The sequence below is a fragment of the Vipera ursinii genome (genome assembly GCF_947247035.1).
Source record: "Vipera ursinii genome assembly, chromosome: 6".
Lineage (NCBI taxonomy): Eukaryota > Metazoa > Chordata > Lepidosauria > Squamata > Viperidae > Vipera > Vipera ursinii.
Window position 1 is genome coordinate 55,987,747 of NC_139515.1, and position 15,209 is coordinate 56,002,955.

Sequence of the window (15,209 nt, forward strand, 5' to 3'; positions counted from 1 at the left end):
AGTTCCTTCTATATGGATTATGCTTCTTACTCACCACAGATTTTCGGATGCTAACACGTGGTTTTGGGATTGGCTTGGTAGGTTTATTATCAAAGCTTTCGGGGAGTGTTGAAGAATGGCCTCCTTTTCGGGCTTGAAGTGCCAGTTGATAAGCTACTTCAAATGCCTGTCCCAATGTGAGAATTATTTCATAGGCTAAATTCTGGAATAGCAACAAACAGCGGGATTAAGCTGATTAATATGAATATAACTTTAAAAGAATATCCTAAATGTAGGGTAGTTTTGACTAATTGTGAAAAGGCGATATTAATTGCTTTTTTGCACATCAGTGTTGTCTTATCATTTTCTGCTACTGACATTTTCTGCTACTGACACAGAAAATTATAGAGACAACATAATTTCTTTCCTCACCTACAATAAGCTGAACATTCAAATGTAAATATTCATTCAATCATACATGCATATCTGCTATTTGTAGGAAGATAACGGGTGTAGGACGTACTGAATACACAGAATTCTGCAAATAATACTGTATTTACCTGGAAGGAAGAGGAGCCTGAATTAAAAATGCACCCTCCCCCATGAAGCATACATGGGGAAAAATTAGAAACATAACCATTCTGTGCAATGTCCAGCTCCCCCATCTTTTCAAGATAGGATTGCCAATTCTACCTGAAAGCAATCCTGGAGAACACTCTTGCCATCAATATGAATGTGTGTCTATGTGCCATGATTATATGCGTATACAGGTACTGTATATGCATATACAGGTACTGTATATGCATATACATGTATGCCAGAAGCTACACTGTAGCTACAGCTACACTGTAAAAGTAGGTAACCAACAAATTTATTTTCTTTAAAATTAACTATCCCATTTATAAAATTAATACTGTCATGTTCAGAAACCCACGAGTATACACCACATATTCCCCTTCTTTCTTCCAGCAGAAACTGTAAAGACAAAGGGATAAGAACACAATGGAGGGGGAAGGGAAAATTGCACTGAGAAGGGAAGGGAAGGGAAGGGAAGGGAAGGGAAGGGAAGGGAAGGGAAGGGAAGGGAAGGGAAGGGAAGGGAAGGGAAGGGAAGGAAAAAGGAAACAGAACAAAACTAGATGGAGAGAAAGTGAGGGGAAGAGCTGAAGTGTAAACACGGTTTCTCTCATTTCTTCCCAGTTTAATTACCTCTTCCCAGTTACCTCTTTAATTTTAATAGCATCCTCTATTACCAGTTAATGGCAGTTCATTGCCTAATTTTTTGTAAGTAAAAAGGAAAGAGAAACTCATCTTTTTATTTATTTATACTTATTTAAGAACAGTACTGTGAGCTTACACAATCTATTTTACTTTGTCATGTCAACTGAAATCACCATGTGTTCATTTTTATAGGTCACTGCTTAACATAAAACATCAGAATCCACACTGAAATCCAGACAATAACAGAATAACTTGTAATCCTTTACACAGATAATAACTGCACATTCACCTGTTTCAGCACAGTCTTAAAATTAATACTAGTAAACACATTCATAAATGTTGATCTCACACTGGCCATGAAATGGGACATCTTCTTTCTTGAAACCTTCATTATTTATTTCTAAGCCAGTAATAATTCCGAATGAAACTTTTGAAGATATTAAAGATATTTTTGTAAATTGAATTAATCTTAAAATAGGATTCAGCAACTGATTTTACAATTTATCATTTATCATTATCCAATCATTAACATCAAGGAATGAAACAAGCAGACTCCATAGATTAGTTACTAAAACTATACATTAAAATTTAGATTTGCTTATTTATCTGCTAAATCAATAACTTTCCTCTTGTCTTTGTGAGGTAAACCAGACAGGAATCACAACCAGGTGAGCAAATTCTACTTTATTGTAAAGCTACATTGTAAGAATCTTGCAAGTCTGAAAATACAATTCTTCCTCCCTCCCCTGGTCTCTTTTACAGCACAAGAAACTAGGGAGGATCTATTCTAAGCCTCTTGTTACATCCACTCTCCAGCTGCGGGCTGTGCTGTCTCTTATCTGGTTGCTCCTTTGGCAGCATCTCTTTGCCCAGTCTCCCAAGTCTTTCCCACATATTGTTACTTGTTCCCCACAAAAAGAAGACAGATAGGGCTGAATAAGTGACTAATCAAAGTCATTCACTAAATTTCCAAAGCTAAAGGATTCTTGAACCTTAATCATCCAGACTGCTTATTTTGGTATATTTGACATAGATTTTTAAGAAGAAACTATGCAACAGCAAACTTGTCTACTAGTTTTGTAATATTTATATTTCTAGTGATTATAAAATTGTACATTATTAAATGGAATTTGTATTTCATTCTCAGTAAGTTGTGATAGATAAGGTTTACAAATATTGGTGTAGTTGTTATATATTTGTATATATTTTGTTGGCATTTTTATTCAGCCAATTATGAAGCTTATTCTGTTGGATTACATATGGTTTGTTGGAATGTGCTTATCCATTCTGGCAACATACTACTTAAAATATTCTTTGACATATTTATATTTATGTACTGATTACTGGGTTAGAATGTTCTACAGCAGCCTCTGAGTGAAGAGTAAACTAAAATTCAGTGGGGAAGCCAGACTACAATATAACGTTGGAGGAACCATAACAGAAATCATTTTACAATACATATTTCAAGCTGACATTCTATAAGCTTCTAAATCTTATATCTCTATCTCTATCTCTCTATCTCTCTATCTCTCTATCTCTCTATCTATCTATCTATCTATCTATCTATCTATCAATCATCTATCTAAATATCTATCTATCTATCTATCTATCTATCTATCTATCTATCTATCTATCTATCTATCGAGAGAGACAGGGGAACGTGGTGGCTCAGTGGGTTTAGAACGCTGAGCTTGTCGATCAGAAGATCGAGATCGGCAGTTTGGTGGGTCGAATCCCGACTGCCGCGTAGCAGAATGAGCACCTGTTACTCGTCCCAGCTTCTGCCAACCTAGCAGTTCGAAAGCACGTAAAAATGCAAGTAGAAAAATAGGGACTACTACGGTAAGAAGGTAACAGCGTTCCGTGCACCTTTGGCGTCTAGTCATGCCGGCCACATGACCACAGAGATGTCCTCAGACAAACGCTGGCTCTTCAGCTTTGAAACGGAGATGAGCACGGGCCCCTAGAGTTGGAAACGACTAGCACGTATGTATGGGGGAACCTTTACCTTTATATATATGTGTGTGTGTGTGTGTGTGTGTGTGTGTGAAGATCTATCTATAGCCTAACAGTCAATGGTTTATTTTGCTGTTGGAATTTAATTCTAAATAAATATAAATATACACACAAACACACATATATATAAAAGGTAAAGGTTCCCCCGCACATGCGTGCTAGTCGTTTCCGACTAGGGGCTGGTGCTCATCTCCGTTTCAAAGCTGAAGAGCCAGCGTTTGTCCGAGGACTTCTCCGTGGTCATGTATATATATAAAGATCTATCTATAGCCTAACAGTCAATGGTTTATTTTGCTGTTGGAATTTAATTCCAAATAAATGTCTGCTTTATAAGGCTGGAATTTTTACAGCAGAAATACATCTGAAACGATAGCTTATATGCTTTGAATCAGATTGGTAAGTGCAGTATTAAGAAAAGTATTTTTCAAGTTGAAAATTTGCTCACAGAACACAGGAATACTAATAAAAAGCCAGCATTTTAACTCAAAAATTATTTGACAGCCAGTGATAAACAGTACTATTGCAAAGATTAAAATTCACATTTTATCAGCATTTAAGGAACAATTGTTAGGGTACATTTCAGTGGATTTAAGTTGAGATACAAGTCTTAAAGGCTTATAATACTTACCTCACAGAAAATGTTGCTTTATCCATTTTTGTCAAAAGAAAATTATCCTAAAATTTTGAACCAATCATTATTTGTCGCAGAGTGCAGCACTATATCGGATAGATTGAACTTATGGGGCTTTGTGAACTATATGCAGAATTGGTGGTTACTATTTATTTATTTATTTATTTATTTGTTTGTTTTTATAAACCGCCCTTCTCCCGAGGGACTCGGGGCGGTGTACAGAATAAAGGTAGGCATACAGAATGAACAATAGTGAAAACAAACAATAGTAAAATACAAACTGCAATGTGAAAACAATTCTTTAACTCCACGTTATTTTGTCATGAAGCAGTAGCAAATTCATTTCTGGTCCCCTCCACTTAGTTATAGGATAAACCACTTGGCAAAGGGTTGCAGGCCCCTCTGCCCCTATAGAGACCAATTTAGCCATAACCCAACCAGGCTAGTAGTAGCTACAGGCAGCTTCTGCCCTATGCTGTGCCCATAAAAACTCGTGGTTTAAAATGTCAGTGAGCCTAATCAAATCCAGCCCTATCTTTATATGTGTTACGTTATTTATTCTTGTAAGTTTTCCTATATCATATAACTGGATAATCAAGCAATTACAAATATGAAAATCTTATTCAAGATATTCTGCCTATGCATAAAAATCCTCAATTGGATTATTTGTCTTATTTCACTGGTATGGACTCACATGTAAATAGTTAGTAGTCAGAAAAAATTGTTCAGCGTATGTCCATAAATATCCATTTCTAACCAGAGCGATTTTAAAAGGAAGACTTGTTGCATAGAACAGCATTCCCCAACCTTTGTGTCTTGGTGGACTAGTGCAGTGGCGGCAAGGTGGGAGGAGATGGTTTTGTGCACCTGTGCACTGCTTTCACAAATGCAGTTTGCACACTTGCCTACCACTTCCACTGCCGGGTTTTGAATGGGCTGCAGCCTGACACTGGGCTGAAGACCGGGGATTGGGGACCCATGGCATAGAAATACATAAGAAAAAGAGTTTGTACTATGACTGCCAGGCAGACCCAGTCATCTGTTCAGTTGTATTTATCTGGGTAATCAGTTCTGAGAGCTTCAGATAAAGCCTGATTACTTTTAAATTTTCAGTTAATGATTAAAGCATAGAGGGAAGAGAGAGGAGCTATCTGAATATTAAGCTGGTAAAAATTACATAAAATGTTATTTGTAAAACTGAAGGTTTAAAATTATTCCTCATGTGCTCAGATTTTGTTCTAGGCAATTCACAGCTAAGACACACTGATATTCCTACCCTTCTTTATGACAGAAAGCAGTAACTCATAATAAAAAGGTGTGCAAATAGTCACTGTATGTCTAATTTTTAAATATTTATTGGAAAAACATATTTTGAGGAATCTGAAGTTCATGGTAACACTTGTCCTGCAATTATTCTGCCTACATTTAAATTTGTCCAACATATCCAGGAAGACTTTAATGCAATATTTTATAATGCACTGATCTTCTCGCATTATTGACAATTTATAGCATTGGGTATGCCTGATAGAAAATAGATTTATAAAATGTTAAGATATAAATTTGAATTCCCAAGATCTGTGTGCTGATAAATTCAACCTATTCCTAATATATGGGAAAAACGAATGACCACATGTTGTCTTAACCCATTTGCTAGACAAAAAACGCTTTGTATGAGATCTATTTTATGGGGGTATCAATTTTCTTTTAACAAGACTGTCTCATGTTCAGAACATCACATTAGTACATATTTCTAAGTATACAGAAGACTCAAACAGGCATTACTTAATAAATCCAAGAATCCTTCCCTAATCCAATAAAACAAGACCAACATAGGGATTGACAGCACACTTAACAGAACAGATGTGACTGACATGCTTGGCTTACTTTTGTTACTGGGATGGCAGTATGCCTGGGAATAGGAATAGTTCACTTTTTGGAGTCCTTAAACTCATATACACATGCATGCATGCTCACACAGAGACACTCACAAAAGCAAAACAAAACCATAAAGCTTAATTTTATTCATTTTGGCATGATTCTGGTTCATTTTCAGGATATATGAGGAAGGATAAACAGATATGTGCATTTTCCAAAAACATAACTCATTTTTTCTATGCACATTTGTCTCAATTTCCCTAATATGCATTAGTGTTTGCGATATGCTATTTGGTCTGAAATATATTGTATTTAGTCTATTTTATGAACTTTCAACCTTTACATAGAAATAAACTAAAAGCTTCAATATGTAGAGAAAAAATTTATTGGAATGTTAGAAACAAACATTGAACAGTAAGTAATAGGACAATACAGATGGTACTTCATATGATGGGCAAATTAAGTCATAATGTTCCTTCAAAAAATGGTTTCCAGTCACAACAGGAGGCACACTGCCTACAAATATGATTCTAGCCATTTCTAGTTATTTTTCCTTGATCTTCTTTTAACATTTTTTCAATGAAGGTCAATTAACCAACTTGACAATGAACTTAAAATGGATAGTACATCCTTGGATAGTACATCTGATCTTTGAAGTTCAAGATTTCTCAAATTATTACTTGCGTTACCAAGTTCCTGCAATAAAGCAAATGGATTGATATTTTTATCTGTTTCTTCCCTCTATTAGAAAGACATTTTTTTTAAAAAAGCACCAATAAACAAGCTTTGTTTTTGCATTTTGCATCAATAAAACACTGTACATCACAGTTCCATACCAGGGAACTCATCTAGGGTACAGTATTAGGCTTTTATATAACATCTTTGCTCAAGTCTAAGGTAAAATGTGGCAAAGGAATCCATGCTATTGCCAGCCAGAAGAAAACTTTGGATTAAGGCTTAACTTTATATAATCTAATTAATTTCTCATTTGCTTTTTAAAATCATTTTTGTAAGTCATGATAAGTGCTGTGACCACTGCTTAGTCAAATCAAATATTAATTAAAATAACCTAACAAACATCACTTAATGTACTTACATAGGATTCTTGATGTAGGCTTCTTTCAGATCATTGTGCTTCATCCCATTATTTTATTAGCTTTTCAGAATGAAAATGATCTATGTTCTTTTAGAAAAGTTTCTGCATTATCTTAAATCCTTCTTCCTCTTTGTAGTATTATTGGAATAGTCTTCCTGGCAGTCTTCTTCTTACCTGAAATGGTTTCTTCATAACAATGCCATACATTTATTGTTGTTTGAAATTCAGGTCTGAGGTGGGGATTACCAGCCCGTCTCCCTTTCAAGAATGCCCATTACCCAGAGTAATTACTGAGATGCCCGGATCGAGAGAGCACACACATGAAGCGGCCTTTGGCCTGCAGGAAGTTCATAGTTTTTCCATATGAGTGCTACAGGAGAACAAGAGATACTTGTCTCTGATTTTTCTGCAGCTTCTCCAGCAGATTACTTACAGTAATTACTTCCAGTCATTGGAACCAGAAATCCCTACTGCTGTTGCTTTTTTTTCAAAATGAACATCTATGAAGCAAGTCTTGTACAATTACGAAACTGCCAAATTTACCCAAAAAACTTTGATCCTGGAAAACCTACATCTCTGATTAAGAATGTGATTGTTTGCCTTGAAAAAGCTTCCTGCTCCCATCCCTACAATTACAATTTAAAGGGAGGGAAAATCTAAAATTTGTCCATTTGATGATTAGCAAACATCATCTGTGTGAAGTGTTGAGGTGCCAAAAGATTATATGCAGGGATTTCTACCATCCCCATAAAACAACACAAATGGTTCCCTTGATCATGTTATAATTTCAAGTTTTATATATTCAATTTTCTTTGAGAGGATGGAGGGTCTGTACACAGACTAGTGCTATGCACTTCATTTGGAGGAGCACTTTCTGAAGCCATTACTCAAAGCACTGAAATATTGTGGTGGTATGTGGAAATGACCTTGGGAGACAGGAGGAAAAACCATAGCCTAGGCAACAGTCTCATTAGAGACAGCTCAGTCTGCAGCTGAAGGGAAATCAGGGAAACATTTCAAAAGGGGTCCTCCCTAGTTTTCCAGCAATTAAAAAGAGAGGAAGGGAGAAATACTTTCAGACTTGCAAGTTTTTGTTTGATATAACCTTATAATAAAGATAATTCTGATACTCTTGGTAGTGCTTCCTTTTTGGACTACCTCAAAGGACTAACAAGTGCCTTATACTATCAGGGACTCAGTGCAATTGTTTTAAGGCCTTTTCTCTGTTATCTGACCCTCTAGGTTATTTGTAATATCAGAAGCAGTATACTTTATATAACACAAGATATTAGCAAAATATTATGTTCACTTCATACTTCAAACTTTTCATGGGCATCTAGATGGCCATTGTGAAAATGTGTTTAAACTGATCCTCCCTAATTTCTCATTATCTTCTTGCTTACATGGGATAGTTGTAATATATTACTTTTCAAAAAGGAACTTAGTTATAACATCACAATGATATGAAACATTTATATTAAATTTTAAATAGTAGTTATTATGCAATTTACTCATCAGTACCAGAACTGCTCTACAGCAACTTTCTTCTTAACTGAAATTATGCAAGAAATCATACAGGTTTGTTAGCTACCACATAGAAGAAAAAATATACACCAACCACATCAAAGGCTGTGAACACATGACAGTAATGGTGATTTGTCTTCAAGTCTTTTGTAATATAAGCAAATGTTGAGAGGTCTTCGGGGTCTTGTGCGGCACAAGAAATGTTACGAATCTCATGTTCAGCAATAATATTCTAAATGTAAAGAAAAGAAATATTTATATATATTTAATGATCCAATCTAGTTCCAATATTTTATAATACTTAGGTTTTACATTGTTGCTAATATAAATAAAATAATAAGCAAGCTGTAGCTGTATTTAAATTCAGCAATAAGCAAAATGTGCTGTCTCCTGTCCTGTTTTGTGTTTCTAAACTTTTAATTTTATGGCTGAATTCATTAATCATTATTCCCCTCTCAACTGATATTGAAAGTTAAAATACCTTAAAAAATAGTAAGACACTGTAGAAATATCTACAAAACTTCAAGGTTTTCTTTGCATGTTAGTTATTGAACATGAAGTTTTCTAACCTGTTCTAATGATACTGAGAACAGGAAGGATGTGGTAGATAATTTAGATTACTGACGGTAAAAGAAATAACAGCATTATATTACAGATTTGTTACTGGTTGTTAATATGCAAATAGAATTCATGTACCAGTTTAGTGATTAATATTTAATTCCTTTATTAAGATAAAAAACCAAAATTTATTAGTACATAAATATATTCTGTTATCAGAGTAAATGATAGAAAATCTTTCTTTGGACTTTCTTTTTTAAATTTAGGAATCAGTAAATGAATATATAAAATACTATAGAAGTTAATTTATGGTGCCATACTTACATATTTAACATGAGGGTGAAGACAATTTACTGACCCATATAAACTGAGTGGTACTATCCAGATTATTGTAACATAAACATTACTTTATTGATGAAATTTATATACCACCTCAGTCCAATAGGACTCTAGATGGTTTGCAACATGCATTAGCAAATATAAATCAATATGAATAAAATTAAATCTGGCATCAAAGGTCTACATAACCACTCCAGTTTTTAATATTACTAAAAGATATATACTTTATTACATCCATTTTATGAGTATTTTTTCATAAAAATATGTATTTATTTCATTAGGTAAAGGTAAAGGTTCCCCCGCACATGCGTGCTAGTCGTTTCCGACTCTAGGGGCCGGTGCTCATCTCCGTTTCAAAGCCGAAGAGCCAGCGCTTGTCCGAGGACGTCTCCGTGGTCATGTGGCCGGCATGACTAGACGCCAAAGGCGCACGGAACGCTGTTACCTTCCCACCGTAGTGGTCCCTATTTTTCTACTTGCATTTTTACGTGCTTTCGAACTGCTAGGTTGGCAGAAGCTGGGACGAGTAACAGGCGCTTACTCTGTTACGCGGCACTCGGGATTCGACCCGCCAAACTGCCGACCTTCTGATCGACAAACTCAGCGTCCTAACCCACTGAGCCACCGCGTCCCTATTTATTTCATTAAAGCTAAGCAAATGTTATTCTACATATATTTTGCCTACAAAAATAACAATCACATTAGTAAGCTTTACTTTTTAAAGTTCTTTAAACTAATGTTTTGATTAAAATTATTTATTCTATGCTACTATTGGCAAAACAGTTTTTCAGGTTTTTTTATTCCTTCAATTGCTACTTTCAAAACTGTTGGATTAAAACACTATGGATTGTTATTATATTTATACTAAATATATTTCTGCAAATGAAACAATAGATGTTGCCTTAGGATATTAATCCATTAGCAATGCTGTTAAGAAAAAGTCTTCAATATTCTCAGAAAGGAATTAGAATTAGAAGAAGTATTTGTGCCAAAACCAGAAACCGGAATAGCTTAATAAGCTTTGTCATTTTTAATGTACATTTCCAACTTAGTTCTATTTCACTGAAAGATCTGTTAAAATTTGAATCTGCTAGTTCAAATCCTCCCACTCTTATCCCTAAAATTATGGGACTCATAAAGCTAGTTTTGATTCAATATAAGTAAAAATAACTAATCTATGATTTAGAACTGTAAATTTAGTCTTTTTTTCCCCTTTTGTTTTTGCTGTTGTATGCTACTTAGCATTCTTTAGGACCAAAGCAAGTTAAGAGGCAATTTCCTAATTTGCTTTGATTTTCAAGAACTTTGGAAAATTGCTTCTGGCTTTTATGTTCAAAATGGAAAAAAAATTAACTTGAAAATTGAATAACTGTATAATATACAAATGGCTTGTAATAACTAAATATAATGCAAAACATTGAGGTGTAAATATAGTAAGTATTTTACTGTACTGGGAAGAGTCAGAAGTCACCTCTTTCCCTTTTTTTTATCCTGCCCCTCCCTTTTCTCCTGTTGTTTAATCTTTATTTTCATTGTACTTTATAAGAAACCTCAATAAAATCCTCAAAACAGAGAACTAAAGCAAATAAACCAATAAATTTATTTTTAGCTACCTTTACTAAAAATCAGACAAAATCATTGTTCCTTTCACTAACTCCACATAGTTAACCATCTCTTGTGTCTAGTATTACAACACAGCAATGCACATGCTTATTCTCAAATGTAATTTAAGGTGCTGGTCTATACCTATAAAGCAATATGAGCTCTTAAGAGACTGCCATTCCCCAATAGTTTCTGCTGTTCTGGAGGGCCTTTGGGGTACGATGGGCTAGTTTTTAATGCCAGTTTGATCATAAAAGAATATAAAGTGGAAAATGCAATCAAAGCCATATTAAAAGAAAATATACAGTACACCAGTCTGCAAAGAACTGTGGACCAAGGCATGCACCTAACTATTTATCCTCCCTTCTGCATATCTGTTGGATTACTGCTATAATCATGCAACTCTTTTCTGTTTCTCAGGTGATTCCCAGATGTATCATAAATTTTAAAAGAATAGATGATTTCCCTCATTTGAAATTACAATGAAGACTCCTAAAAAACTTGTTTTCCTCAAGGTAATATATGATATTCAATTATCAAAGGAAAGGAACAATTAAAGAGCCCCAATAAACTCAGTTTGTACTTAAGTTGGAAATGTATGTAAAAATTGTGATTATTTCAAGGAAACAAACATAGACACAAGCAGGTTCATGAAATTTCAATACCTTATGCATCTTATTTTGAAGCTGGCCCGGACAGTATGTATTAAAAAAGAAATAGTATTGGACAGTAAAATTATCACTTGGATGAAACAATATTCACTGATCAAATATACATAAAATGGACAAAGCCAGATGTTTATCTTAAGCCAAACTGCTGCAACATTAGCCAACTTGTGAATAGATCACTATTATTTTAGGTTAAAACTTCATCAATATAGTTTGTTAACTAAATATGAATATCTTTGCTTATGTCTGATAGCTTAGATATTCTTATAACAGTGAGAAATTTAAGCTGTGATCTTAATTAAACAGCTATATCACAAAGGGGAATATAAACAAAACAAAAATAAAACAAATGAAAATGGCACGGACACTATTATTGGTACTAACCATGTATACATGAAAAGCAAAGTGTTTGGACTATGAAATAAAGCATGGCTGATGCCATTTACTTATGTCCATTTCAATTTATTTCATGGGTAATTGGGTTTCTTTGGGAAAGTGGAGGAATATTTGTAGTTTTGGCCACTTTGGTGTGTGTGGGGTGTGTGTGTGTGTGTGTGTGTGTGTGTGTGTGTGTTTTTGTAAAAATATAAATTTGTGATGTTCTGGTTTAAGTTGGACAGTTTCTCTAAAAAAAAGTCCTCTACTAAAGTCCTCTGATAGAATGTACTGTTGTGCACAATGGTTGTAGAAGATTTGAAAAATATACTAGCAAGGAAATTTCAGTGACACCAAGTAGTTCTGGATTTGTCGTGACCATTTTTATTTTATATTGAATGACACAAATACTTAATTGTTCTACATTTAATACAAAATTCACTGCCTATGAGAGAACACATTGTCTCATAAATATTGATATAACAGTATCTTTGCAACTCAGGCTATGATTTCATGCATCTGATGAAAGCATCATAGCTTATGAAAGTTTCAGCTAGATTAAACTTGATCATTTAAAAAATGTAATAAGAATCATTTGCTATTGAAAGGAATGGAGAACGTCTATTTGCAACTACTTAAAATGAAGTAAGAAATGACACCTACCTTATTTGTTGCATCAATAAATTTTACTCCTTTATAAGAGACAGATAGAACAATAGTAGGAACTTTCTTCATTTGTTCAGTAGACTTCTGAAATTAAAAACAAACATAAAAATTATGAATTGGGGAACTCTTGTTATTTCCTTTCTTCTCATTGAGATAAATAATACCTTACCTGCTATGGTTGTGTAGTGCTTCATTCAAAAGACAGAAGATGTTTCGGAGCAAATAGACCAGTATTGTGGTAGCTATCTGCAACAAACTAAACCAAATCTGCCTTTTGTTATGATTATGTGGCAGATGTGAAAGATAGCCATACAGTCCCCCCCAAAAGATGTGCCTGCTTTCAGGAACTGCATACAGGCACTACTTTTGAGCTTTTGTTCATTCAAAGCATTTGCTTTCTTTGCATCTGAAGCACTGCACACCTTTTACCCATTGTAGCTGTACGAAAATAGCTAAAGTATACCCACCAAATGCTAGAGGGGAAAAGGCTCTGTCTTAATTTATTTAAAAGTATGTGTGGAGGCAAGAAGATAACAAAGAACTGAATGTATTTGCCCTGATCATGTAAGTTAACAGCAGAAATATTTGAACCAAAAAATAACAATTATAACTGAATCAACATATTACTATTTGGGGACTTACATTAAAATGTTTAATTTCTAGGTCTGCAAAGTTTATCATTTTGTAATTTATTTTTTTCTAAGGCATCTGCAATTACTTGCCATTTAACAATTTATGATAAATTTATGATAAATAAAAACAAAGCATTTAAGAAGAGATTCAGACACCCATTTGTCTTAAATAGTACAGGTTTACTGCTTGAGCAGGGGGTTGGACTAGAAGACATCTAAGGTCCTTGCCAATTCTGTTATTCTGTTATTCATGTCTTTAAAATATATCGTCAGGACCCACCCCAAACCACGTCTTAGGAAGACAAAACTCTTGGAGCCAAATCTTAGTCCAAAAGGAATCTTTACTATGACATGCTTGGTTGTAGGAGGCGAGACAGGACTTAATATTTCCACGATGCAAACCCTTATAAAGAGTTCCCGGTTTAACCCCCCTTAATCCCCATTTGGTCAGTCCCCCATCCTTCCTCTCGTATCATCCATCTCGTGGGAAAAAGGAAGTTAGGACCCTTTTGTTTATTGCTGTCTACCGTGACAAAAACCAGATGCTAGCCCCCCCTTTTGTTTCCCCAGTTCAAAAGGCTTCTCCTTTCCTTTGAAATGCCTATTGCCGGTTCAATACACATCTATCCTCTTCTCTTCGGGAGATGGCAGAATCCATGGGATATGTTTGAAACATTCCATTTATGAATATGATATAAATGGATTCTGATATATATTTATTTTAGCAGAATAAGCACCTGATAGTGAAATTTCTGAGAAAGAAGCCTTTTCGTGTAAAGTCTGACAGGTGTTAGGAGGTTCTCCACTGTCATTTACATCAGTCTTTTCCTATTATTATAAAACCATGATATTTCTGAGGACAAAGAGTGGCATTTCAGATTTATGCTTTGTGTCACTTTTACTGTTAAAAGACCATTTTCATGGCACCACCATTCAGGGATGATCTTCAAGGGCAGGCTTCACTTTCTCTGGGTGGACTTTACCCAGGAAAGAAAATTAGTCTAAAACAGACATGTCAAACTTGCGACATCACGTGACTTTGCGCAATATATCAGAATGGTTTTGCCATTGCTGGCAATGGGGTGGGTGCGGCTTCTGCATGATGCATCCGGCCCATGGGCCGGCAGTTTGACACCCCTGGTCTAAAACATTCCATGACTCCTGGTCACCTTTCTAGATTACATATTTAATGAAGTACAATGTACCCACTCTTTCTTTGCATTTTTAAAAAATACAAAACATTATTATTGATCATATTATACAAAACAATGAAGAATTGCGGAAATCTGTCGGGAGAGCTTTAGAGATAATTTTATATAGATATATTATATAAGAATTTCTATAGAAGAAAGTAGATTTTGTTTGTTTAAAATATTTATAATTTACCTAATTAAGGCACTGCAAAATAACTACCTGCAAAATGAGTAAACAATCATCAGATCAACAAAATGATATTAATATACAAGCACAACAACTTATCTCACCCCAGATACTTCTGAACCAGAACTCCAGCAACCTCAGCTAACATAGCCAAGCCTAACTTTATTCTGGAATCATTGGTTGAAACTCTTATGATGATGATACAAGCATTCATGCTTACCAGCATGTGTGAGCAAAGGCTAAAGGAGAACATCATTAGTAATTACAATTTCCTCTCATAGATAAGCTTCTGGCTATGGAAGTGAATCAGATGTTGGAAAAGTAAGTAAGCTTATCCAGAAGGAAAAACTTAGATGTCCAGAAGCCAGTGCTATGGTTTGAGTACAGGTGGAAAAGTCTGCATGTCAGACGTCTCTTGCAATTATATGTTTGATGCATTATTAAAGGGAAAAGAAGATCATGTCCACTGGCATGTTGAGTTACATAATAAAACATTCAATTCTGCACTGCTCAAGGAAGATGAGATAATGAAGCAGCCTACCAATCAACATCCTCAGTGAGAGGAGGTACTCTTGAACAGGTAACATGATGACATCCCATCTCTCAAGTTTGGGTTCAAGGTTGAGGGATCAGTATGACTTTCTTAA

General features: G+C 34.9%; 1 protein-coding gene across 1 annotated transcript in view; it reads right to left on the reverse strand.

Moving 5' to 3' along the window:
• The window catches only part of ANKS1B (ankyrin repeat and sterile alpha motif domain containing 1B), a gene marked incomplete at its 5' end in the record, with an annotated part of 324,360 nt that overhangs the window by 1,723 nt on the left and 307,428 nt on the right, over positions 1–15,209 (reverse strand). The window contains 3 exons of the mRNA XM_083366003.1: positions 35–202; positions 8,437–8,574; positions 12,548–12,634. Coding sequence (XP_083222129.1) covers positions 35–202; positions 8,437–8,574; positions 12,548–12,634 — 393 coding nt within the window. The remainder of the gene's footprint in view (positions 1–34; positions 203–8,436; positions 8,575–12,547; positions 12,635–15,209) is intronic.